The following is a 25,443-nucleotide window of genomic DNA, read 5'->3' on the forward strand; positions in this document are numbered from 1 at the left end:
TAAACGAAACAAGTTAGGTGAAGATTTGTAATCGGTAACCAACAAAAAAAAAATCTAACCTATCATGAAAAATTTATAAATTCTGTAACATATTAAAGTTGTAAAGTACCATTTCCCTACCAATTTGATCTTGTAGATTACTATGAAAAGTATTAGCCCATTCTCGTATATAATTATTCATTGAGGGAACAACAGAAGTTCTGAGAATACTAAATCAAAAGAAAAGGGTAATTAATTAGTTGAAAGTCAACGAGTAAACTAATCAACTCAAGACAAGTTTCTGTAATTTTTAGCAACACAAGCAGCAAAGAGCTCAGCCAAAAACCATTTTTTCCTTCTTGGAGTTGCATCCCATGTCCTTGCACAACTGATCATTGGAGTATTTTTGCAGCAAAACACTGACACAAGATCTTCTGTAGCTCTCACCGGCATAAAGCCGCATGCTTTTTTCCCAATTCATCACGTTATGTTCCATCTCTTTTATGGTTGGTAAATTAGAATTCCCAGCAAGAAAATGTGCCAGGCACTTGCTTCTCATCTCTGTTGTGCGTAAAATTGAAGGACTATCTGCATATCCAAGTATTGCTAGCTGGGGGATTTGAGGATGAATGCCCTCCCTTATACAGAATAATGAAAACCTTTCTTAGATATTAGATTATGGTTATATGAGAACTACACTTTTTTCCTTTTTTTCTTTTTTTCAGGTTTCAATGGAAATAAAATTCAGAAGATATATATCATCAAGGAAATCCTGTGGCCCAATACCTGTACAATGGAGCTGATGATCCAGTTATCTGTTTTTGGAAGTAGGTTGATTTGAAAATGTTTTTGAGTTTTTCATCACTTTTATATCCAGTTGCAAATATAACAATGTCCGTCACCAGTGGAGTTGTCTCACCATCTATAACCAACCCATTTTTGCAAAAAGTAAAGCTTCTAGATTTCATTAAGCTGAGGCCACCTCCTTGGACTCTGTCATAGAAGTTACGTGGCAAAACTGTGAACATGCATGAAGAAATCTGATTAAGGAAGCTATGACCTGGAATCATGTTATATTTCTTCAACGGAAAAGTCCATTTGAGACAGCTCTCCACCACTTTTGAAGATAGCCAAAGCTAAAATCAGCAGCATAATGTCAAGTAAACTATATTTGAAATCTAAAGTAGTTGAAATTTCAGAAGTATTATAATAAAAGTTGACAGCTGATGTATATGTAGCTGACAAGTCAAAGGTGTCTGTGCATATTTATCCAAATAAAGGCAGAGCTACAGCGACAGAAAGTTACCAGGGGTGAAAGTGAAAGGGCTAAAAGCCAAGAAAAGAATCCTTCACCAGGCTTATGGATTATTAACTCTGTCCAGCGATTTAAACTTCGAAAAGTTGACCAAAGAAAGTAATCAGGAACCATCCAATGCACTGTCTTGAATAGCAGAGTACACGGGTATCTCACCCCTGATATGATAATCAAACAGAACATTCAGGTATCCCTGCTTGAAAGATATGATCCTAGATGGACAGTTACATCTCTCATTAAGTTCTTTCATGATGGCCCTATTTATCATATCCAAAGATCTGCTCTTATATCATCAAACATATATACAAGTCATTATTTAGCAAGGGTTCTCTTACTTTAATATGATAAGGATAAATTAAAAGATAGAAAAACACAAATTTCAATACATTAAAAGACAAAATATATTACATTAAGTGTGTGTTTTTCTTATCTTTTAACTTATTCCTTACTTTATGTAAGGGATCTTTTATTAAAAAATTTAACTGTATATATAATAAACAGATATGTCTTAATTTTTCAATGATGAAGATTTGTATTATCAATGATTTAGCTGGATTGACAATGAAAGTAGTTAACAAGAATCTAATGAAATTAGCGCAAAAGTTCTTTAGTTCCTAAAGAACATAATCCATTACAGTAATAATTGAAAAGAGAAGCAAAGGCTTTTACCATTTCTATTAGCAACCTCTGCTGCCACATCCACAGCTGATTTTTGGAATCCAATGACTGTGACCCGCTTTCCATTGATGAGTTCAGCAGCGAGATCATCATTCATTGAATGTAAGACCTTGCCGTCAAACACTTCAGGGCCTTTGTTCATTGGAAAATCCGGTGTGTTAGGCAAGTCACTGTACCTTCCAATGCAGAGGATCACAAAATCTACTTGGTAAGCCTGGCATCATAAACACACCAGTTTAAGGCTCTGAAAGTTTTGGCTGCTCTAAATTCAACAAAATCTGAAATAATAATTGGATAATTTTTTTCTTCCAAGGAGGACATTCCACGTCCTCGGTGCTGCTTTATTGAAATGTGTTACTTTTGGCGCTAATGGCTCATGACTTGATACATAGCCAGAACAAACTTATAGTACTAGTATGCTTACTTCAGTTGCAGACGATACATTCCGAGCTTCCTGTACGGTCACATTCCATTTCCCTGAAGATGAAAAAGGCTTCCCGGTGCCTCCCCACAAGTCCCAAGAATGCTCATCTTCATCAGATGGTACAAGGCGGTCGATGCTAGTGACTTTTGTGTCAAATTTGATCGAGGGGAAGAGGTTGAAGTGAGCAGCATATGCTTGGAGGTACTCCATTACTTTGTTGTGATCCGGAAAAGTCTCGGTCACTGAATTTGGCCATGCAAAATCCGAGAACTGGTAAAAACTCTTGGGCGTTTGGAGCTTAGTAGATTCGATGGTTTGGCTCCACACTCCCCCTATGCCGCTCCTGGCCTCAAATACAATGGGTTTAAAACCATTTTCCAAAGTGTATTTGCATGCAAGCAATCCACTAACTCCGGCGCCGATGATTGCAATCTTCCGCTCCATTTTTGGTCCAGAAGAGAAGACGGTGAAGCAAGAAAGCGATAACTGTTGGTCTAGTGTAATTTGGCAGCCTTCTCCTTTTCCCATTTACATAAACGGGTGACAATAGCAAAAAGCAATAGAGACACAAATTCAACGCCGAAGCTTATTTTTGGCTTGTAATAAGAATCTAATGTTAAACAAGTACCTGCGACTGCAAGATAACTGGAACAAGCCTATGACGAGTCATGAATCACCCTCTTTTAGGTTAAAGAGGACATAATTCAACCGATCTTGAAGAACGGGACAAATAGAGTCAGCCTTAGCACTGTTATACCAGCAAAATGAACGAGTGCTTGCCGTCTTCCACGTCCGTGCCATGCATTTGCTTGGCTAATGGCTTGACGTAACAGAGTATTGACATGTATTTCAGTCATTTTATAATTCCAGTACCTATGCTCACCCTCAAAAGGCAATGGGAGCAAAGCAGAAGATAAAAATTTCTAGGGGTAAAACCAATGGCTGTAGATTTGCAGACAATTTCAAATGGATAAATTGTATCCACACACTAACAGCAGTGAATATGCTTGCCATCAAGGGTAATATAACAACACTCATAGCATAGCCATGTGATTACATTGTTATGCAATTAAATAACTACAATTATAATTTAATCAAGCTTGTATTACAATTTGCTGGTTCCTTTCTTTGAAATGCTTCCCATGGCCTTCGCCTTCTCCCTTAGGACATATTTTTGCGTCTTTCCAGTTGAAGTCTTCGGCAGATCTTCAAAAACAACAGTGCGAGGAGCCATATAATGAGGCAGGCGATCCCGGCAGTAATTGATAATTTCTTCACCATTAGCAACACATCCATCCTTCAACTTCACAAATGCACAAGGTGTCTCCCCCCAGTGGTCATCAGGTCTTCCGACAACAGCTGCTTCAAGCACAGATGGATGACTAAAAAGCACCGACTCCACCTCAATCGTGCTAATGTTTTCTCCCCCAGAAATAATGATGTCCTTTGATCGGTCCTTTAGTTCTATGTAACCATCAGGGTGTCTAACTCCCAAGTCCCCACTGCGAAACCATCCACCATCAAATGCATCCTGTGTTGCCTTCAAATTTTTCAAATAGCCATTCATCACAGTGTTACCTCTGAACATGACCTCACCAATGGTTTTTGCATCGGATGGCACACTCTTCATGGTTACAGGATCTTTAATATCAATTTCGTCCAGGCCAAGATGGGGCACACCTTGACGGGCCTTGATCTTTGCCTGTTCTTCTCGAGGCAATGAATTCCAATCGGGTTTCCAAACACAAACTGTCCCAGGCCCATAGGTTTCTGTCAGACCATACGCGTGAGTCAGTGTAAATCCTAGTTCCTCCATTTTGTAAAGCACTTGTGGGGGTGGTGGGGCGGCTCCAGTCATCACTGCCACCTTCCCCGGAAGCGGTTTTCGAACACTTGGCGGTGCATTGGCTATCATGTTCAAAACTGTGGGTGCACCTCCGAAGTGGGTCACCTTGTGTCGAGTAATATTATCAAATATTTCTTTTGCATTGACAGTCCTTTGGCAGACATTAGTGCCACCCTGAGCAGCCACAGCCCACGTCAGGCACCATCCATTACAGTGAAACATGGGGACACACCACAGATAAGTAGGCATTAAGCCCATCTCATTGAACAGAGCTGCAGCCAGAGAGTTCAGATAGGCCCCTCTGTGACTACAAATAACACCTTTCGGGCTTGAAGTCGTGCCCGAAGTATAATTAAGCGCGATAGGATCACATTCATCTTTTGGACGTCTTACTTCTCGCAGTTTCCCGATAGCTAAAAGACTCTCATACTCTAAATTTCCAGAACTCGAAGCAACTGTGGAAACCGGTTCTCCACACTCTGGAACCAGGACTAGAAGAGGCAGCTTGGCTGAAGTCTTTGATAGAATTTCAAATGCTCCTTGAGCAATAGGTAGAAGCTGGTAATCTACAAAAATGATTTTGGCTTCTGAATGTCTCAGTAACACTGACACCATAGCTGAATCATGACGTGTATTAAGTGTACAAAGAACCGCTCCAGCCATTGGAACACCAAAATGTAACTCATACATTGCAGGAACATTTGGAGCCAATGCAGCAACCTATTCAAATAAGCAAAGGTCAACTATTTTATGCCAAACAAGTTCTGGGAGAATGCCTCTAATTCATCAAAAGCAGTTAAAGACAAAGCAATACTTAAAACAGCCAAATAGTCCCTTTACTTTCGAGAGATCTATCTCAATTACATTAAAGACAAGGGGAAAAATTGTCATACCGAGAAAAGTACACTAGAAAAGTAACCAGCAAGCTGAAATGTCAGCAAAGAGTTCCGACGCCAATGAGAATAGAACTTAATATTCGAGTCTCGTAGTTGTGGCTTTTAATTCAAAGTGTTTATCGAACACTTTAATGGAAGTACAACAATTAAATGGGCCCCAAGAATTCAATAGTGACCTATGAATAAACCCATCTTCCATAAACAATCTATGTATAATGTCTATCAACGACATAATTCAAAAGGCATCTTTTTAGTTAAAAACTTGAAAAAGAACAAACTTTCCCGCAAAATTTCCTCCGAATAATTCCATAAGGTTAGTTGCATGCAGACAAAAGTGATAATCAACAAATCATCAAATATCAAATATCAAATATCAAATATCAATAGATGGGTGCAAAAAGCTCAACACTTACAACATCTCCTGGAGAAATTCCCAAGTGGGCGAGCCCAGAAGCGAGCTTGACACACCTTTGATGGGTCTCTTTCCACGTGTACTGAACATCACCATAGACAACAGAGGGCCTGTCTCTGTAAACAACCGCCGAGCGCTCCAAGAAACTTATGGGAGTTAAAGGTACGTAGTTCGCGGAGCATCGGATCATACCCTCCATTGAAATTGCAGGAAGATTTAAGTTCTGTGAAAGATTAACGGATAAGTGGACTGGCTACTCGATGATGCCAACAAAGTGCAATTATATTCGGCGAATGTCTGTCTGGTTGTAATCACATGCATTTCCTTTAATAAATAAATAAATAAATAAAGCAGTAACCAAAAAATAAATAAATAAAGCAATTCTTTACTTGTGCAACAGCCCAATTGCGTCCAAAGTCGATGACTGGTAAGTACAGATTTTAACGGGGAAATTTTTTAATTAAGATGGTCGATTATATTAAAATTAGGAATAGATTAAATAAAAAATAATAATATTAAATTATCAGATTTAAAAATGTGTACTACAAAATTTTTTTAATCTGAGTTCAAACGGTATATTTTATCATGTAACATATTAAAATTTATATTTTTAATTTTTAATTTATTCCTAATTTTTATATGATCAAAATCTCTTGTTAAAAATTCATTCAAGCCATATATATTTTTCGGTTGATAAAATCAGAATACTAATTATTTTTCATCTAAGTGGTCTTTCATTTTATTATTAAAAAAATGGTGAACTTGTATTAATTCACCTTGAGCCACAATGGAGAAAAAATTTAGTATGCTATAACATTCATAAAATATAGTATGTTATAATGTAATATTTATAAAATTGATAAATATACATGCAAAACCAATATGCTAATTAAAAAAACTGAGTATAATCAATTAGAGTTCTTTAAAGTTGGTAGTTCATGTTCCCCATATGGTCGGCAATGTATAATTTCTCCTAATTTAAAAGTAGGCTTTCCATTAAAAAAAATGTTCTTTACTTTCAAATATCCATGCCTAGGCTGGCTTCTAATTATAATGCTAGTAAAATGTATTTTTGAGTGAGGCGGTGTTTGTTCTTTTATCTAAACGTGAATGTATCTGAATTTTTATAAAGTCCAAATAAATTTGAATATGAATATTTAAAATACATTTTTTTAAATATCTAAATATAAGTGACATCTTATTTATTAAAAAAAATCTCAAATATGATTATTTGGTATTTATATCCTCACAAATCAAAACAAAAAAAATTAAATTTTATAGTTTACAAAATAAATATATTTTGTAGAGATAATTTTGGAATATAATACTTAATTTGAATTTAAATCTTTTTTTATTTAGATAAAAGTCACAGATGTTTATTTTTTCTATTCAGATGTAAATACCAAACAAATAAGATATAAGTTAAAAAGACAAATAAATTTTATAAAAAGATTAAAATTATATATAATTCTTAAAATCAAATTTTAAAAACTTTTATACTTTAGACGTTTAACAAACAATCCCTTAGACTTTAGAGATCATTTGGATTACTTTTGAGAGGTTCAAAAGTAATCTTAAAAAATTAAACATTAATTTTGGCATTTAGTAAATTTTTTTAAGAATTATTTTTGACAAAACCATCTTTTCTGCACCATATTTTAGAAAGTAGGAAAGAATAATTTTTTAAAATCTGATTTTGATAATTATATATATATATATATATATATATATATATATATATATATATTATAAAAATCTAAAATTATCCCTATTCAAATAGGAAATAAAATCATTAAATTTAAAAAGATTATTATTATTATTATTATTATTACCAAATATATTGAATAACAAAATAAAAAATAAACTTAATAAAATAAAAATATTAATTTTAGTTGTCAATTGCTTTATTAAAAAAATAACAATATATACATGTATATGAATATGTAAATAGATAAATTGTATTCAACATTATATCCATTTTTATAAGGGGAGGGGCAATTTGCAGATTGAAATGTACTCTGCACACTTAATTACTCAGATCACTCATATATAAAAATTCAAAATTAAACTTTTACTATGTATAATTTGCCCAACCTCAAAAATAACCTTAATTATTTTTTCAACGCCCACAACTTTCTTCTTATTTGTTTTCTTTGCTTTTATTCTCTTGGTTTTGCTTTTGTAAAATATGTTAGGGAATTTTAATTCCACCCAAGATCTAACTAGTAAAAATATCAAAAAAATAATAAGTAGAAAACATATATGGTGAATAAAACTAGACACATAATATAAGAATTTAAGTGGAAAACTTCTATACCAAAAAAAAAAAAAAAAAACCACAGCTGTCATGGATGATGAGAGAAAAATATAATATGTGAAAAATTATTACAATCACTATAGTATTTTTCCTCATACCTAAAACTGTAATAACACTTAATCTTTTAATAGACTTATCGTTTCTCTCACATTACAAACTATTTACTTACAGAGAAACTAATTGTTATGTTATACAAATAAGTGAACCGAACTTCTTATATATAGTGATTATTTCTTATAGAGAAGTATTCCTTTTTTTTATACAAGTTATTCCTCTATGAATAAGCTAAATCTCAAAGGGGAAATTACTTATTCCTTAATTAAGAAAATATCTTAGGAAATCTTTATTAAAAAAGGAGATAAACTTCCTAATAATCTCCACCTTAGAGACAATATATAATCTACTGTATATATATACAACCATGTTGTCTCCACCTTCTATACTCCACCAAAACTATTTGATTACTCAGCATGATAGGAATTCCTATGAGCCCCATCACCCCCTTTTGGTAAGAATACGGTGAAGGTCTATACTCAATTCCTATCAAAATTGTGGCACTCACATATGGCTTATAAGAATCACTCTAACATTGATAAAATATTATCATATATCCAACAATCATAGCTCTCTACACTAAAGTCATCATACTTTACTAATTTACTTTATCCAGAATACTTAGATTCACATGTCAATTACCTTGCTAAAAATACACACTCTCATGTTTGACTTCCTTAAGAGTTCTCAGTCATCAATAGCAAAATTTCACCATGCACCTTGCATAAATACCAAACCATATCTTATGTGCATATCTTGTGGACTTGTTAGTAGTAACACAACATTTTCTATGCCACACCAAAAAGAATAAACCGATCTCTCACAAAGAAAAGAGACACATCACTTGGTGACATTATTAGTATCTCCATCTACTGATTTTGAGCTACTTGTCATACTAGCTCTATTCCAACAATCTTCTTTAAGGTGGTTTGATCATCGACACACCTTCAGGAGTTTCCATCAATGGGAACATAATTTACATTGCCCACACTTTCATTGTGTAACAAAATTTAACCAAAATATCTTTGACTTAAACTTTTCAGAAGCCAAAATTGATTCTTCCATCAAAATTTTATTTTTGAAAAATCATTGCTGACATATTTGCTATGCATTGCAGCCTTGGATTTGATATCACTTGTTAGGAAAATTTTAATACCATCCAAGATCTTCAAAAAAAAAAATCAAATAAATAATAAATAGAAAATTATAGATGAAAAATAAAATCAATCACACAATACAAAATTTAATGTGAAAAACTCATAATCCGAAGAAAAACTACGGTCGCAAAGATGATGAGAGAAAAACCCATAATGTGAGAAATAATTATAATCGCTCTAGTATATATATATTTTTTATACTCAAAACTGTAACAATACCCATTCTGTAGACTTACCGTTTCTCTCACATTGAAAATTATATTTGCAGAGAAATCGATTGTTGTATTATATAAATAAGTGAATCCAACTTCTCTATATATAGAAATTATATTGTAGGAGAAGTATTTATTTTCTTATACAAGTTATATTCCTCTTTAAATAAGTTAAGTTTTGAAGAAAAAATTACTTATTTCTTAAATAGTAATCCTCCTAACTAAAACAGTATTCTAAGAAATCTGTATTAAAAAAAGAGACACATTTCTTAACAAAATAAGCATATAAGATAAAATTTGAAGAAAGAGGTCACAACTCTTTCAATATATCAAAATATTCAAGACAAATTTGCAGCTTTATAAGTGTATCATTAATTGATAACTAAAATTCCAAGTAAATTACACAATATTTAAGAGCCGCAGCAGTTGTTTAATCCTTTCATGAATGTTTAGCTTTTTCCTTTATGAATCTTCATTCTTGCTATTTTGAATTTTCTGTGTTGAATTTTATGCCATAACTCGTGGAATTTATTTTTTATTTTTAACTAATGTGATCTGTGACATGTAATTAAAACTCATTGGTGAAAGCATTGAGGTTTTGATCTGTGCAGCATCTGGTTTGTATCTTTCATGAGTCTCTGATGGTGAAATGTTGAAGAAAATATAGATTTAGGGTTTATAATAAACAGGTGTAAAGAACTTTTATAGTTTTATTTCTTAAGTAATTATGTTATTTTAATAATTTCATGAAAGGGTATTTTTGTAATAAAAATATTTTTAAAATAACGAGTGTTGAAAATATTTGATAGAGTATAAATAGTCATACCATTTAATTATTTATATTTTTATAATAATTTAAAAATAATAATTACTAAATACATAGAACTATTTTTAAAATTTATAATATTTTTTAAAATAAATTTTATTATATTTATCTTATTTTTTTTAACTACTAATAATTACTATTTTAAAAATTATAATATTATCAAATTCCCCGTGCACTGCATCAAAGTAAGTCCTGCAAATTTTTAAAAGTAAAATTCTTAAACGAAGGATGGGACCGTCAAGATTTTATTTCATAAACTCAAAAAGGAAATAAAACCTCCGGATTCCATTACCTTTAATATCCCCATTACACACCTTTTAAATTTCAAACAATTCAGACCGTCCGATCAAAAATAGGACCGTTAGAGACGCTCCTATTCTGACGTGTAAAAATTCGAATTGACATCCATGTCTCCCAATAAAACCAAAACATCAACAGGCGAAAAAAGCAGAAACACAAAGAACAAGAAACCATCCTCAATCTAAAACGAAAAGGCAAGTAAATCTTATAATATAATATTTCTTGATAAGTCTCTCTTTGCGAACAATTTTATTCATTCACCGATTCTTTATTTCTCTCTTTCTACAGTTTTTTTTTTCCCAAAGAAAATCGGCAATGTCTAAGATGAGAACTGACCGGAAACCACCGCTGGCTAAATCGCCGATTCGAACCCGGCCGCGTCGTGTCCTCCGATCAAACTCAACTACTCTCCAAACCCCTCCAGGTAAATTTTGTTTGATGAGAGAAGCATGTGACATCTGCTTACATTTTTTTTCTTGAACAGTTTCTTGATTTCATACTCTTTTTTTTCTTTTCTTTTTTTTCTTAAATGTGACAGGTTCTTTAACGAAATCCCAGAAGCCGATTCGTTCATGGGACATGGAGGAGACGGATTTTCGAGCCGAATACCGTTCAATTTCTTGTGAGTTAAGGGCTTTGGCAAGGATGGTGCAAGACGAATTTGGGACGAATGAGACTAATAAAGGTGGTATTGGTAAAAGTTTATGTGCTAATTCGAGTCCTCTATTTGAAAGGGGAAGGTTTTACGAAGAGTACGCAGCGAGAAGAAACGAGAGGCTGAAGAGAAAGAAAAGTGAAGCTTGCAGTGGAGAAAAGACCCCGTATAATCTTGGAGTTACTGTTGAGCCTGCGAAGAGAAGGGACTCGAAGAAGCTTGAGAGTTTGAGGAAGTCGGTTATTGCTGCTTATTCAGTTGAAAGGAATGAGCCGAGGTATATGCTTAGGAGCATGAGCAAGGAGAACAAGAAACCTCCTCTGCCTCTCAATTCATCTGCAATGGCTACTACTGAAAAGAAGACCGTGTCTCGCAGAGCTGGAAAGATATGAATTTCATTTTCATGGCCACCATTTTGTATTAGGGATACTTCATTTACTTTGTTCATGGACTAAATATATGTTGTTGATTTTATGAATGCTCTTTCAATGATTCTAGACTCTACCATCACAAATTTATTAGTTGGGTTTTGGTTGTGTCCAGGTTCTATCATATTTTTCAGTATGTGATGTATCTGGATGGACCACAATTGACTGGCCTTGTGCATAATCTTTTTACTAAATTAGGTTGAATGAATGACGCTTTATTTCACTGATTCTTTGTTATGTTATTTGAATGCATTTAAAATTCATATATGTTCAAAGATTATTTATCTCTACTTCTCACCTCCGAACTTCAGCAGTAATGCAACTTTGAGTTGTTATAATCAAACACGGATTGCAGCAGCGTATTGATCAAAACTGAATTTTGTCAAGTATTGCTTGAGAATTTTCGCCTCCAATTACGAGAAACCAAAATGCCAACAAAACTGAATTTGAAGAACGCATGCATGCCGCTTATAATTACCTATATCAAAGAGCAGGATGATGCAAATCAGACTCGAAAAAGAACTTCAATCTCTCATATGAAAAAACCATATTGACTCTCATCAGCCATCATTAAGTTAGTAATCATTCGTAAGACTACCAGATAATTTGCTACCTGAATTCTAGGACTCAAGAGCATCAGGTAAAATAAAAAAAAGGGCAGATCAGAGACTTGAAATAATGTGATAATTTTTTCAACATCAGTGGAGGAAGAAATGATCATAAGAGAACCATCCCGTGACTTGTGATCAACAGCTTAATCCTTGAAGAGTGAAGTTATAGCATCTTATGTTGTGATGAGAAGATATAGAAGGCCTTTAAGATATTCGACAATTTCAGATCCTCCAAGCTTTGAACTTCCAAATACTCTGTCAACAAATGTAATTGGAACCTGCGGAAAATGAAAACATGAATCAACCAGCTTAAAAAATGCAAGCACAGGAAAAATAAGCAGATATACCAGTTTGTTTAGAAGAAAACAGATCTGCCGGTCATTGCACCAACTATGGAAAGAAAATTTTGAATTTTTCTATGGCCTTTAATGCGTTGAAATTTGAAAGACAATGCTCATTCCACGGAACATCAAGGAGAGTTTAAGGATGTAACAATCCAAATATGGTACAAACCAAAAAAATAAAAACATAAAACACAAAGCAATTGACTGAATTGTCATGCATAAATTTAATGATCCTAATGCTAACAAACTGGCAATATGCATGTTGTTTAGGGAAGATCTGTCCTTAAAACACAGCAGCAGCAATAACATCTGAGCAAATAATTCATTCATCCACTACCATTGGAACACAGCAGTTCATGCCACTACATAGCCAGTGTAGAATGTTACACCAGCAAGAAGAGCAGTTGTGTGTTTGCTACTATAAATAACAGCTATAAAGGAAGAATTGAGAGTATCTTGACATTAGGAGAGAGTGAAAAGCCTGTGGCATGTGCACATACCCAACTATAATTAATTAAAAATTCAAGTGATTAGCTTATCACAATTGAGTCCAAAACTAAAGGGAAAAGGAAAAAAAAAATGATTCAACTATGGAAAGCTAGTCAATCTCAAATTATCAATCATACATCACAACAAGATTAAAACATAATTTTACCTCTTCAATGTGGTACCCCTTTCTACAAGCACGAACAATCATCTCCATTTGAAAGACATATCCCTTACTCACACAGGAACTAATGACATCTTCAAGCACTGATTTCTTATAAAGCCTTCAAGAACCCAAAAAACATAAGTTCTCAAATTGTGAAAGTGCAAAGAGTCAAAGAGCTTAATACTTCAAACTAATTCAATTACCGGAAAGAACCAGTGAGATCTGATACACCAGGCCATAAAAGTGTTTGAGCAAGGACATTGGCTCCTCTACTAGTCAGTTTGCGCATAAGATTCCACCCATGCACACCACCACTTCTAACGTACCGGGTTCCAGTTACAATACTTGCACCTGTCTCCAACTGTTTCCTAATAACCATGTTGTAAGAAGACACCAAAAAATTCCAAAAATTAGGCATCATCCTACACTCTATATGATATGATACAAGAGAAACAGACTAAAAAAAATTCCTCACTTTATGAAGCTCGGCAAGTACTTTGGCTGCAAAACAGAAATGTGAAAAAATCAAAAGGATAATACATTGAACAAAACAAGATTACTCAAAATTACCATCTGCAAAGCACTTACATGGTGGGATAAATCAGCATCCATAATCACAACAAAACTGCCCGATGCATGTTTCAAACCATGAATGTAAGCAGTTCCTAAAGATTGAAGACGTGCATTAAGATCCAGTTTCTCCTGATCATCAACTCAAAATCTTAAACACATACCTAATCCAAGCTTCTTCGGTCTAGGTCTCAACAGCTGCACCATCCAAGAAGCTATAAGCATTAAAATCAATATAAAAGTCGGCGTCTGTAAAAGAAGTCAAATGCAAATCCAAATTCAGGAGTTAATTACGGTACTTACAATTCGATCTTCTCCGTATAATTGCTGCAGTTGTTTTACAACTTCTTGTGTACCATCAGGACTTCCATCATCCACCACGATTATTTCAAAATCTACATCCCTAAACAAACCAAATTTTCATCATTTGCAATGAGGATTAAATAATATCTCCAATTTGAAGAAGCCAAATGGAAATAACAATCATTTCTAAAAATAGAGAGAAAGTGTGGAATTGTATACCGAAGATGCTTGAAGATGAGGTAAACGATCAGAGCAATGTTGAGTCGTTCGTTGTATGTTGGTATAATTATACTGTATTTGTTCTTGTTCTTGTTCGTCTCTTCCATATTATTCCTAATTTGTTTCAAAACCTAAATTTCAAATCGAGAGATCAAATTATTCAAACCGACTCAGATCGTCGTTTTGTTTCCCCTTCTCGAGTTTTTTTTTTTAATTTTTTTGGCAAGTCAATATCTCTGTCCCAAACTTCGTGCTTTTAAGCCAAATTATCGTAGGCAATTTCTAAAATACCCTGAGAATTGTTTATTATTGTATTTCTAACTTCTGACGTCGCTGAATATATTATTCTAACCTTAGTAAGTTTGAGACAGTTTGGTAATCATAATAAGTTTGAGCCTTTGAGAGTTGTTACAGTTATTGTCTTTTTTTTTTTTATAATTATTTTACTACTTAATATTTACTGACATATTATTTTACTATCAAATTTTTTTATAATTATTTTTTCTCATTTAGTATTTTAGTTTTGTCATTTTATCACACAATCATTAGAGTTAACAAAATTTTTAATAAAAATATATTTTACTCCGAAATTGTGTAAGTGTAATTTAATCTTTTAAATTAAAAAATATATATAAATAATTAGAACAAGAGGGTGCTAAATAGAATTCACCTTCCCAGGCCATGGTTTAAAAAGTATCAAGCTTAAAAGAATTATATATACCACTATAAGTCATAGGAGTACAATATATAATATATTAACGTCAGCTAATTTCTCTATAATTTATAATTCATTATTAAATTAATTTATCAGTAATAGTGCATAAGTCATTTCACTTTATCTGTATTTACAAAATATTTAAATTTTATAGCTAACATCAAGGGGTAGAATAATATAACATCCTTATAACTATAGGGGGTTTGAACTTATTTTAAAATATGATGGGATTTTACTTAATTTCTTTAAACAATAGTGAGGTAATCCTCATTTTTCCTATGAAATACTGATGTAAAGAGTTCTTCAGTAAAAAAAATTGAGATTACTATTTATCAAATAGGAATGTCTTTTTAAGTAATATAATTTGCACACAAAAACGTATAAATATAACAGGGGTTCATAAGATTTTTTTAGGGATGCTAATAGCTCAACTCTAAGAATTGGGTTATTTAAATCTACTAATTTCCTTTTAGAACACACTTTTTTAAACTAAAATAATTATCAAATTATAACTTATTATTTTAATTCACAAATTCTCAAAATTTATAAAATTACCCTTAATTAACTACTTTTTCTCTCTATTGTAAATATGGTTAAAACCTAAATTAACTACTAATTTCTCTTTTTTCTATTCTTTCTCGCTAAATTACCTTTATTTTTCTGTTAGTTTTTACCATAACATTACAAGTTTTTACTTATTATTATCACTTTAGAGTTTGTGCTTTTGAAATTTGACCAAAAGAATTCTAAAAGATTCAAAGTGGTACAAAGACTTTTACGTTTGATTTCTACATGCTAGGTATTAATCCTTTCATCCCAAAGTGATCAGTCTTTTATTGAATAATTGATAATTTTTTATAGGATCTAATGAATTAGTTATAATATTTTATCAATTAATTAATGAATACTACATTATTTGAGATAGTTTTTTGGATAAAAATTTGAATGTTTTAGCATTACTTAATTATATTTTCACAATAAAAAATTTAATTAAAAAAATATAGTGAATAATTTAGTGGGTTCAAATAACCCCACACTTATAATAATTGTGTATTTTTTTTTAAACAAAAAAAAGTTAGTGTTAATAAAATTTTTCGGTCTACTTTTCATACTTTATTATTAATGCATAGTGGAGACAAGGATTGGTGAAATATTACTTGCAAGCAAAGTAGCTAACATTTGTCCATGGTCGAGACTTGTTTTCGTTGGTGTTTGCTAACTTAGTTCTGATTCCGGATCTGAATTGTACATTCGCAGTTGAAAATCTCAGTTTTGTAATCGGATTCTCTTGACGAAAAATTTGTGGCGAAAACTTTTAAAATATCTCATTTTTATAATTGGATTTTTAACCCAATAACCTGTTCTCATGTAATATGAAAAAACTGACAGGATAAAAAAATCTTATAAAACAAAAAACAAATAAGTGACTAGAAGTTATTTTGCAATTGTGGGCCGTCTAAAATTTGGTTACAACTTAACCCATAAATTTAAACAACGGCCTGGCCCCACCACAATAATTTTTTTTTTTGCAGGAATAGTTACTGTATTGGACATTTGGACAAATAGAGCTGAGATCATATTATTCGCAATCCAGAACCAGAAGGAATGCTTCAGACAACTAGACCACCCAAATGTTAAATTTTATGCGCATCCTGACTTCTCAACAATCAAAATCCATTGACTCTTGCAAAAATATCCCGTCCAAAGCACAACCGGATTCGCTTTTACACCCTATATGTATGTACACACACACACACACAAGAGAATGATTTCAAATGCAGATATCAGAATTTACAACCCATAGAGGATTCAGTGATAAATTCCCTATTATTTAACAGAGCTGTCCTATGAACAGCTGAGTTTTGCATATTAAACATTGGACTCCCCTCCCACGATTCTATTTTGCTTCTGATCTTCAATCTTTCTTGCAGTAACATCATCAACATCATCTGCTGCCAGGGTGGCTGATGATTCAGGACTTTCCAGCTCAGCTGGAACATCTGCTGCTAATTTTCCTTGAACATTCACTGGCTCACTATTGTTGTGCCCTTCTTGGCTTTCTTCTACTCTATAGTAAACCTGTTAAAGAATTTGCAACAAAATTAAGCATTTCATAATCATTGTTTTAAGCTGCCGGCAACAGACCAGGCAACAACATCAACTTGAAACCATTCTTTTCTGAAATTACATTCCATTTCAGAACATTCTGATACGTAAACTGATGAGCAATTGAACCACATGTAAGGTTTCCACTTTAAGAAAAAAAAAAAAAGAATTTGTAGCAAAAAACATACCACACTCGTGCGAGGTGGCGATAGTACTCTGAATGAGTTGGGACGGTTGTTGAAATTTGTTTCTGCAACTCCTGGTATCCCTTCTGGAGATGTGAAATGATCTATGTTATGCCCTACCTGCCAAAAGTATACTTCTAGTGAAAAAAACAACCGAACAAGCCGCACATTCAAACATAAGATTTCCCTCCCTTGAACCCACCCACCCCTCTTCTTTTCACTCTCCTCTTTGATCCACAGCCCCTAAATCCTTAACTGATATCTTTTCACGACTGTGGACAGGAGAAGAATACAAGTTACACAATGTATTCAGAAATTATGTTGCTTCTACAAATTTTCATTTATCTTCCACTATTCTAGCAATAACAAGAGGACTGCATATAGTTATAGAGGGGATTCCTTACTCTTCCATCTCCTCCGAATCCCCAAGCATCACTATCCAGAGCAACTCTGTACTTCCCTGGCAAGTCGCACCCAACTTTATACCTGTATATTTCAGATTATAAGTCACTGAGTTGAAGAAAAAGAAAGAGAAAATCCAACAAAATTGATGTTTTCATCGTAGTCCAAGCCCTATCCAAACTCCTTTAAACTATTGTAGTCCAGATAGCATGCAGCCATCCACACTATACAGACCATATTAACTCAGACAAACACAAAGCCCTGTCGCGTTATATAAAGCATGAATACCCTTCATATGTGTTTTCTGGATGAAAATTGAAGACAAAAACAAGATCTCCACGCTCAAAAACGATAACCTGTAAAGTCAAACAATTAATTAGTATATTTGTATAAAATCTGAATCACTGCCCTAGAATGTTCTTCACAATCCATGCTATAGTATAACCTTCACCCAAATTTCAATTTCATCAATTAGTTTAGAGCATAAATAGTTAAATATCACACAGCAGCATCCTTACCTTATCTTCTTCATTTGTACTGCTCACAATCTGCTTTGTCGATGCAAGGAATGGAAACTTATCATCAAGCTCATTCATAGCTCTGCCAAATGCATTCATGAACTGGACAATTTACAAGCACAAAGAAAAATATGATTTTAGTAATGTTAGATGAGAAAACAGAGGCGTCAAATGCAGATTAATTAAGCATGCAGCATCCATCATTCAAATGTCCACAAAGGCCCATATCCATAAACCAAGATGACGCAAACAAATTCTTTTCCTTTCTTTTTCTTGAGTGCCTTGGGCCCTGCCATGGAACATATTCTTAAGTTTTGATGAAATGGAATATGGTAGGGCCATTGAGTATCCTAAAAAGCCCAAGTGTTTATGGCCTAAAAATCAAAAGCAAAGCATGACCTTAAAAAATGAATGTTTTTCAGCAGTTGCTCCATTGTGCAAAGAGGACATGATTGAGAATCCACAATGAACGATGGAAGGAAGAGAGAGAACTAAAATATAATTAATGAAAATGAGATCTCAAACCTTATATCTTAAGTGATCAGCATCCACCAAGTTCCATTGGCGCCTGCATTTTTCATAACTCCACTCGTTGCCTTCTCTTGGAAAGTCAATCCACTCAGGATGACCAAACTAAATTATCACATGTGACAAATAGCTGTCAGAATTTGAGAAATTAACTCAGATGCAGTCTTTTGTCTGTTTAAGCACAATAGATTTCATGATTGTTGCAGTGAAAAGTCCACGGTGATTGACGATCTGCCTCATGCTTTTAATGTTTTTTAACAAACTACAAAGTTGCTCATGTAATTAGTAGCTCAAATAGAATTGGAATATGCCTAATTATTTCATCTCGTTAGAATATGTAGATACATGCCTCAAATTATTATTTTAGAAAAAGAGAAAATAATGTGCCTGTTGTGAGACAGTTGTTTTCTTCCTTTCTTAGAACTCAAGAATTTTGCATTGGCTGTCAAATCAAAGTCTTAATGAAAGACTCCTCATTAATCATATAAGTAAAAATCCCTGAGTTTGTCAAGTAGGATTTGAGGCACTGTATTTACCTCATTCCCCATAAAATTAAGGTAGCCCTCGCCTCCTAATGCCATAGTTATGAAATGTATCATCTGCAAAAGATAAAGATAATGATTATCAAATGTGCTGTCAGCAATTGTCTTAAAACTTTGTCAGAGGGATAGGGCCAGAGGCTTAAGTTCAGTTGCCCAACTTAATGGTTATGCTAGATTCTCTATAATTTGGTAAACAGCATACCTTATGGAGAGTTATTCCTCGTTCAATAGTTGGAGAAGCATCTGTTAAACTAGACATACCAGTATACATCTCTTGATCCATCAACAAAAATGCAATAGTCTTATCACCTACAATGGCCTGCAAAATAAAGCAACTCATGAAAAAAATAGTCAAATCACAAGGGCTGAATGAAAATTGGAAAGAAAAAAAACAATGATTTTGGGCCAGACTTGGAATGGAAGAGATATACTGTGAAGAAGCCTGTGAAAGTCTTGAGTGTCATTTCTTTTAACATCCTGGCCAGTAAGAGCTGACTTGGAGTTTGAGACACTTCCAATTGGAGTAAGAACGGAAACCAATATAAAGGTAATTGGATTAAACAAATATGTTATAACTACAAACGAGATGGTTCATACCTGGTCATGACTTTCTGCATAAGATATACACTTCTCAGTGTATCTCCTATTTGTCAGACTCTGCGATATTTCCTTCATCGACCATTCTTCATCTTTCTTGTTCTTCAAATAATCAATCCACCGGTCAGGGATGGCCATTGCCAAGCGGTAATCGAAGCCTATGCCCCCCATAGAAACAGGCGAACCCAGTCCAGGCATACCAGAAACATCTTCGGCAATTACAGTTGCATCTGGAAAAATATTATGAACCAGACAATTTGCCAGCATCAAATAAACAACAGCATCAACATCTGTTGCCTCACTGAAATATTCATTATAATTCCCAGTAAAACTCATGTTGATTCCATGATGATGATACAACATTGAAGTTACACCATCAAATCTAAATCCATCAAATTTGAACTCCTCAATCCACCACCGCAAGTTGGACAGAAGGAAGCGAAGTACTTCCCAGTTAGCATAGTTGAAGAGCCTACTATCCCACAACTTATGATAACCTTGATCTCCAGTGTGGAAATATGACTCTTGTGAGCTTTGGCCAACATCAAACCCATTAAGACCATCAGTGACATTGTTACTTGCATGGCTGTGAACGATATCCACCAAGACCCGCAGACCTAAGCTATGGGCTTTATCAATTAAATACTTAAGGTCCTCAGGAGTTCCAGATCTGCTACTTGCAGCAAAAAAGTTCGTAACATGATACCCAAATGATGCATAATATGAATGCTCCATCACAGCCATCAATTGGACTGTGTTGTAGTTATTTGCCCAAATACGAGGCAAAACATCATCTGCAAACTCTCTGTATGAATTCACACGAGGTTCTGAACTACTCATTCCAACATGGGCTTCATATATCCGTGGGGCCTTGGGTTTTGGAGGTCGAGGGTACTTAAACTCATACCTGAATAAACAGTTAAAGAATGGGTCAGAAAGAAACTCTATGTAACATATTCTACTTTTGCCACAGACTGCACTCATACAACAACACTCAAGCTTTTTGCCAGATTTTGATTGCATATGTTCACCCTGTAACAAAGACAGGTTGAGTAAGAGCCGTTACCTTTCTGAAGGTGGTGGATCCCAGTAGACACCATCATATGGTGCTCCAAACCTTGACGAATCCACGGTTGCATACTTAATCCATGCAGGGATTCTATCAATGAATACCCCATCATGTTTGAATCGGAATTTGACTCGTGAGCCATGTGGAATGGCTGGTTTTCCACCGGAATCAGGAATACTAATACTCCAAACACCAAATTCATTCCTTTCCATCTTGTGGTTAGATCCGTCCCATCCATTGAAATCCCCAATAAGTTGTGCTTCCCTATTTTATATGACAGATAAATCCTAATCAAACAATTAAAATATGAACTGACCCAAAAATCAAGTAATTTTGTATTTTCAAAGCTTCGAATTAAACTGAGGCCTTACTTCGCTGCAGGAGCCCACTCACGATACACAATGCCACCATCTTCTCTGTTAAATCCAAATTCGAGATAACCTACAAAGTGAAGTGGGGTGAATTTACAGTGAACTATTAGTCTGAATAAATAAAAGGAAATTATCCACCGACCACCCTTTTTTCAATTTTTTCAAAAATACATAATTTTTTTTTTTGACAGCGCTCCACCTGAAGTTAACATTTTTTTCATTGGTCCACTCTCGTTATAACACCATTAGAACTTTGCTGACATCATAAGAGTAAAATTGTCATTTCACAATGACACAGTGGTGGATAGGTACAAAACAATATAACTTCAAGTGGAGTTCAACAAAAATAAAAATTATGTATTTTTGAAAAAATACAAAAAAAAAGTGGTCGGTGGATAATTTATCTTTTACATTTGAGGGTAAAAAGATCATTTAAACAATATTCCGTTAGTTTTCTTAACGGTCTCCAAACAGAAGTGGAAAAGTGAAAAGAAATGTAACTTCAGGTGGATTCCAGTAAAAAAAAAAAAGAATTGTGTATTTTTAAAAAAATTGGAAAAAACGAGTAGATGATGGATAATTTCCCATAAATAAATAAGTAAAATAAAGCCAAACATGTAAGATATAACCAACATCAAAACAATACAGCAATGTAATGGCTTTTTGAAAAATTAGCATGCATCAAATTTTATTGTAGAAGAGAATTTAAGCGTTAGTCATTTCTAAAGAAAGCTAACTCATGTATGCACTTGCATGTCAAGTGTCAGTAATATCTTTTACCTCTTATGTCCACAATTTTTCAACTATTTACTAGTGTATATCATGCAAGTGTTCACCATGTCATTTTCCAAAAATGAGTCAAAAGTTAAGAAAAGAGTAGAATGGCAATATGCATATTACCTTTTGCAAATTCCTCCAGACCACCTTCATGCTTTTCAAGCAGCAGCTTTTGATCTACATATCTCTTCATTCTATATTTAAAGTGATCTTTAAATGGTTCCAAGCCTTGATCAGTGCTCAAGATACCAATATTTTCTGTCTCGTCCTCCATCCTCGTCATGGATGAGCTGTCATCAGTCAAAACAGACGAGATTGGGAAGTTTTGCTTCACCTGCTAAGGTAATAGAATAAAAAATAGCAACAGAGAAGCACCTGATTACCAACTCAGAAAAGAAATATACCTGCAGAAGAATTAACAGAAAATATTTTGTAGAGGCAATGCAGGGGATATGAAGCGAATCCTTGTTTTATAACTATAAATATTCACCATAGAGGATTTAATGTTTCAAATTCAATAGGAGTTCTAGATTCTACTTTTGAATTCGTTTTATTTAATTTATGACAATGACAGTGAAGTTGAATTTTAGATGTAATGCGAATGAGAATTTCTTGACCCAGGTTTCTCTATGATGAACAATCAATGAGTCTTGGTTCATACAGTCAAAAACCAACCAATCCAACAAATTTAACATGCAAAATCAATAATTTCATCAAACCAAGGACCAGTTTACTCCCACATAACTTCAATGCAACATGAATCACGCACAGTTTCCCAGTGTTTAATATTAGAAATGTCAAACATACTCTCTGGGGCACCAGAAATCTTGAAGTACTTATGTGATGCCTAAGCAATTTTTGAAATCCACACGTTCTCTTGATTGGTAATTGTTTGGCAAGCTCATTGTTTTCTGCAACCTGTTGAAAACATTGAGCATATCAACTTCAAAGAGATAGACTTCTTAAAAGTAAGTCAATAAACAAAATCTCAAAGCATATAAACTACTCTACAATTCAAAAGTAGGTTGTAATAGTGGAATTCCTCCAATAGGCAACAACAATAGCCTTCTTGAGCCTCAAAATAATTTTCCCAATTTCTTTATTTCTTTACTTACATTTCCCTTCACGAAGATCACGCGTAAAATGAAACTTACCATCATTCTGAAGAAACGTGAACCCATCATTCCATCAGCACCTTAATTTTAGCAAGCTCACCTATCTAAATATCCCGTGCATCTAAGATTCTAATATTAAATTTCGAGTAAAATTCAAATGAAGTACTACATACTGCAAAATATATTCAAGCAACATCAAAATTCATGTGAACACACCCACTCCCCCCGTAAAAACTCACTTCAGCTCAAATCGAATATTGATCATTTCATAAATACAAGAATGACTTCCATGTAAACTGAAGTTAACTCAAATACAAGTAATAACTAACATCAAATGTGAAAAAATAAAAATATGAAAGTGAAGCTGATTTTACTCGTGTGTAAGTTTTGCTTGATGGAAGTGAGGAACAGCCAGCAGTAAGCTGCGAAACTAGACTCAAAGAACCCAACATCTTCTCCAATTCAGCTTCTATTGTTCATCTGTAAAAGCCAGTGTATTATTGACCCTCAATAAAGCAGTTGTACCAGGAGTCCAGGACACGTATGCATGGCGATATTTTCAATCAGTAAAATCTGACCGTTAAATCTTTTTCTGGGCCCACGCTCGAAATCATTGCGATTTTTTTATTGTTTAATAGGCGATGATGATTTGATTGCGAGGAAGGCAACAAAGGAACGAAGTAAAGCATATGCTCCACGTGACTACTCACAGGCCGTCAAAATTTCTTAAATTTGTGAAACAGATCCCGCTCGTAACAGCTTCCCTCCAGTTTCAAATGTTTACGGTGATCGGACGGCTGTGAATTGATTAGATGACGAAAATCTATGAATTCGAGGAGTAATAATCTACGGGTATTTGAATTTTATATCTACTGCAACGGCTAGGCTACCGCCTACATATTACGCCACCTCAGACGTTCTGGAAGTTCTTTGTCACAGAAATATTCCAGCACTCTACTAATGTTGCATTTTATTACTAACACGTAATTGAAATGAGTTGGAATATTGAATCAAAATCTGCAGAAATCAAAATGGAGAATGAAAATATAAGTAAGTTTAATAGTAATAATTGAAATCAGAATGAACTATATTATTATTAATATGTTTATTTTATCTTGTAATCATAATAAAATTGTTATAAGTTATCAAAGTGACCTTAGTTCATTATTGTCATTATTTATAACAACAACAATAACAACAATAATTATTATTTCATCCCATTTTCATTTCTATTTTAATAAGTAAATACTATCAATCCTTCTCATCCAGACTCCCCAATCCCACAAACAAATACACCATAAATGACATAATTGCATCAAATTCACAATTTAGCCTTACGATTACAGTGCAGTATTCGCACTGTTATCCCCTAATACAATCATTCCAACAAATAATAATGCTAGGAATTCATATATTTGAGTCTCAACATAAGACCAATGTCATATGTTATTTTTATATTGAATGATGAATTTCATAAATTATAAAATTATTTAACCATCGTTCAATTAATGAATGACACATTAGTTGGGAATCAGATTAAGACTTGAATATTGGGTGCCTAACATTAGTTTTATGAAATGGGGTAGGTGTAAAATATTTATTAAAATAATTGTTTATCTAAATGTTTAATTAAATTTCAATTAAAAAAATGAATTAATTTGTGTTCGGTTTTTTAAGTAATTTCAATTAAAAATAAATTTTATGAGGAATTTTGAGAGATGTGAAAAGGCCCGCTCTTCAATGAATGCATTTAGACTCACTATAATAAAGAGTCTCTCTTCATGAATTAAATTCTCTATAGTTTACAAATAGTTATAATTGATTATCATTAAAGAGATAATAACATAAAAGTTATTCAAATATGGTTAAGGACTCTTTTGGAATAACTTTTAGAGGCTTAAAAGTAATTTTTGAAAAATTAAAGTTAATTTTGGTGTTGGATAATTTTTTTTAAATCACTTAAGAAAAAAAGTTTCATTATACAACAGATTTTGAAAAATAGAAAAAAGCAACTTTTCAAAATATGATTTTGATAATTAGTTTTATAATTAATACAATTCCTTATATATCCTCACTTATATTGTAAAATTTCAAAATTATCATTATTCAAATAGGAAATAAAATCATTAAACTTAAAGAGTTTATTATTATTATTATTATTATTATTATTATTATTATTAAAATAAAAAATAAACAACAAATTTAATAAAATAAAAACATCTCTTTTAGTTGTCACTATTATATATACAATTAAAAAAAATCATTTATACATGTTTATAAATATGTCAATAAATTTTATTGAGTGTTATATCTATTCTAA

General features: G+C 33.3%; 5 protein-coding genes across 11 annotated transcripts; 1 reads left to right on the forward strand and 4 right to left on the reverse strand.

The window, feature by feature from the left end:
* Positions 1–78: 78 nt before the first annotated feature.
* LOC102612257 (probable flavin-containing monooxygenase 1) lies at positions 79–3,229 on the reverse strand. The gene is made up of 5 exons (XM_052442466.1): positions 2,397–3,229; positions 1,964–2,186; positions 1,286–1,452; positions 766–1,115; positions 79–617 (listed from the first exon to the last, which is right to left on the reverse strand). Exons 1-5 carry the CDS (start codon positions 2,922–2,924, stop codon positions 314–316), a joined length of 1,572 nt encoding a protein of 523 aa, XP_052298426.1. The 5' UTR covers positions 2,925–3,229; the 3' UTR covers positions 79–313.
* Positions 3,230–3,351: 122 nt separating this feature from the next.
* LOC102612557 (butanoate--CoA ligase AAE1) lies at positions 3,352–5,880 on the reverse strand. The gene is made up of 2 exons (XM_006473713.3): positions 5,552–5,880; positions 3,352–4,962 (listed from the first exon to the last, which is right to left on the reverse strand). The coding sequence occupies exons 1-2, from the start codon at positions 5,747–5,749 to the stop codon at positions 3,502–3,504; spliced, it is 1,659 nt and encodes a 552-aa protein (XP_006473776.1). The 5' UTR covers positions 5,750–5,880; the 3' UTR covers positions 3,352–3,501.
* Positions 5,881–10,432: 4,552 nt separating this feature from the next.
* Positions 10,433–11,722, forward strand: LOC102613254 (hypothetical protein). Of its 2 annotated transcripts, XM_006473715.4 has the most exons (3): positions 10,433–10,610; positions 10,705–10,840; positions 10,955–11,722. In XM_006473715.4, the coding sequence occupies exons 2-3, from the start codon at positions 10,732–10,734 to the stop codon at positions 11,461–11,463; spliced, it is 618 nt and encodes a 205-aa protein (XP_006473778.2). In that variant the 5' UTR covers positions 10,433–10,610; positions 10,705–10,731; the 3' UTR covers positions 11,464–11,722. The 2 variants fall into 2 exon arrangements, with proteins under 2 accessions (XP_006473778.2, XP_052298484.1); XM_052442524.1 differs by lacking the exon at positions 10,433–10,610 and having other exon boundaries at positions 10,630–10,840.
* A 288-nt stretch (positions 11,723–12,010) lies between these two features.
* On the reverse strand, positions 12,011–14,430 carry LOC102612860 (dolichol-phosphate mannosyltransferase subunit 1). Its single transcript, XM_006473714.4, has 8 exons — positions 14,199–14,430; positions 13,980–14,079; positions 13,841–13,874; positions 13,695–13,771; positions 13,582–13,607; positions 13,310–13,474; positions 13,110–13,224; positions 12,011–12,388 (listed from the first exon to the last, which is right to left on the reverse strand). The coding sequence occupies exons 1-8, from the start codon at positions 14,303–14,305 to the stop codon at positions 12,284–12,286; spliced, it is 729 nt and encodes a 242-aa protein (XP_006473777.1). The 5' UTR covers positions 14,306–14,430; the 3' UTR covers positions 12,011–12,283.
* A 2,140-nt stretch (positions 14,431–16,570) lies between these two features.
* Positions 16,571–23,914, reverse strand: LOC102613730 (1,4-alpha-glucan-branching enzyme 1, chloroplastic/amyloplastic-like). 6 transcript variants are annotated; one of them, XM_006473718.4, is made up of 15 exons: positions 23,498–23,888; positions 22,816–22,926; positions 22,132–22,342; positions 21,232–21,301; positions 20,858–21,124; positions 19,792–20,698; positions 19,626–19,685; positions 19,397–19,513; positions 19,189–19,251; positions 18,650–18,757; positions 18,125–18,226; positions 17,895–17,962; positions 17,609–17,690; positions 17,208–17,324; positions 16,571–16,992 (listed from the first exon to the last, which is right to left on the reverse strand). In XM_006473718.4, the coding sequence occupies exons 1-15, from the start codon at positions 23,573–23,575 to the stop codon at positions 16,783–16,785; spliced, it is 2,571 nt and encodes an 856-aa protein (XP_006473781.2). In that variant the 5' UTR covers positions 23,576–23,888; the 3' UTR covers positions 16,571–16,782. The 6 variants fall into 6 exon arrangements, with proteins under 6 accessions (XP_006473781.2, XP_006473780.2, XP_024952047.2 ...); XM_006473717.4 differs by having other exon boundaries at positions 22,132–22,345; positions 23,498–23,886; XM_025096279.2 differs by lacking the exon at positions 23,498–23,888 and adding an exon at positions 23,163–23,462.
* Between the last annotated feature and the right edge of the window lie 1,529 nt (positions 23,915–25,443).

This window comes from Citrus sinensis, chromosome 5, assembly GCF_022201045.2.
Source record: "Citrus sinensis cultivar Valencia sweet orange chromosome 5, DVS_A1.0, whole genome shotgun sequence".
NCBI classification, from domain to species: domain Eukaryota; kingdom Viridiplantae; phylum Streptophyta; class Magnoliopsida; order Sapindales; family Rutaceae; genus Citrus; species Citrus sinensis.

Excerpts from the sequence above, each read along its gene's own strand:
- LOC102613730 (XM_006473717.4), bottom strand. The coding sequence starts at position 23,575 with ATGTTGGGTTCTTTGAGTCTAGTTTCGCAGCTTACTGCTGGCTGTTCC. Across the intron at positions 22,927-23,497 it reads CAAGCAAAACTTACACACGA|GTTGCAGAAAACAATGAGCT; the intron begins GTAAAATCAGCT and ends TGTTTTCAACAG. Across the intron at positions 21,125-21,231 it reads GAGTGGGCTCCTGCAGCGAA|GGAAGCACAACTTATTGGGG; the intron begins GTAAGGCCTCAG and ends CATATAAAATAG.
- LOC102613254 (XM_006473715.4), top strand. The coding sequence starts at position 10,732 with ATGTCTAAGATGAGAACTGACCGGAAACCACCGCTGGCTAAATCGCCG. Across the intron at positions 10,841-10,954 it reads TACTCTCCAAACCCCTCCAG|GTTCTTTAACGAAATCCCAG; the intron begins GTAAATTTTGTT and ends TAAATGTGACAG.
- LOC102612257 (XM_052442466.1), bottom strand. The coding sequence starts at position 2,924 with ATGGGAAAAGGAGAAGGCTGCCAAATTACACTAGACCAACAGTTATCG. Across the intron at positions 2,187-2,396 it reads ATGTATCGTCTGCAACTGAA|GCTTACCAAGTAGATTTTGT; the intron begins GTAAGCATACTA and ends TTATGATGCCAG. Across the intron at positions 618-765 it reads TCATCAGCTCCATTGTACAG|GGAGGGCATTCATCCTCAAA; the intron begins GTATTGGGCCAC and ends ATTCTGTATAAG.
- LOC102612557 (XM_006473713.3), bottom strand. The coding sequence starts at position 5,749 with ATGGAGGGTATGATCCGATGCTCCGCGAACTACGTACCTTTAACTCCC. Across the intron at positions 4,963-5,551 it reads GAATTTCTCCAGGAGATGTT|GTTGCTGCATTGGCTCCAAA; the intron begins GTAAGTGTTGAG and ends TTATTTGAATAG.
- LOC102612860 (XM_006473714.4), bottom strand. The coding sequence starts at position 14,305 with ATGGAAGAGACGAACAAGAACAAGAACAAATACAGTATAATTATACCA. Across the intron at positions 13,772-13,840 it reads ACCGAAGAAGCTTGGATTAG|GAACTGCTTACATTCATGGT; the intron begins GTATGTGTTTAA and ends TTCAATCTTTAG. Across the intron at positions 13,608-13,694 it reads ATGCTGATTTATCCCACCAT|CCAAAGTACTTGCCGAGCTT; the intron begins GTAAGTGCTTTG and ends TCTGTTTTGCAG.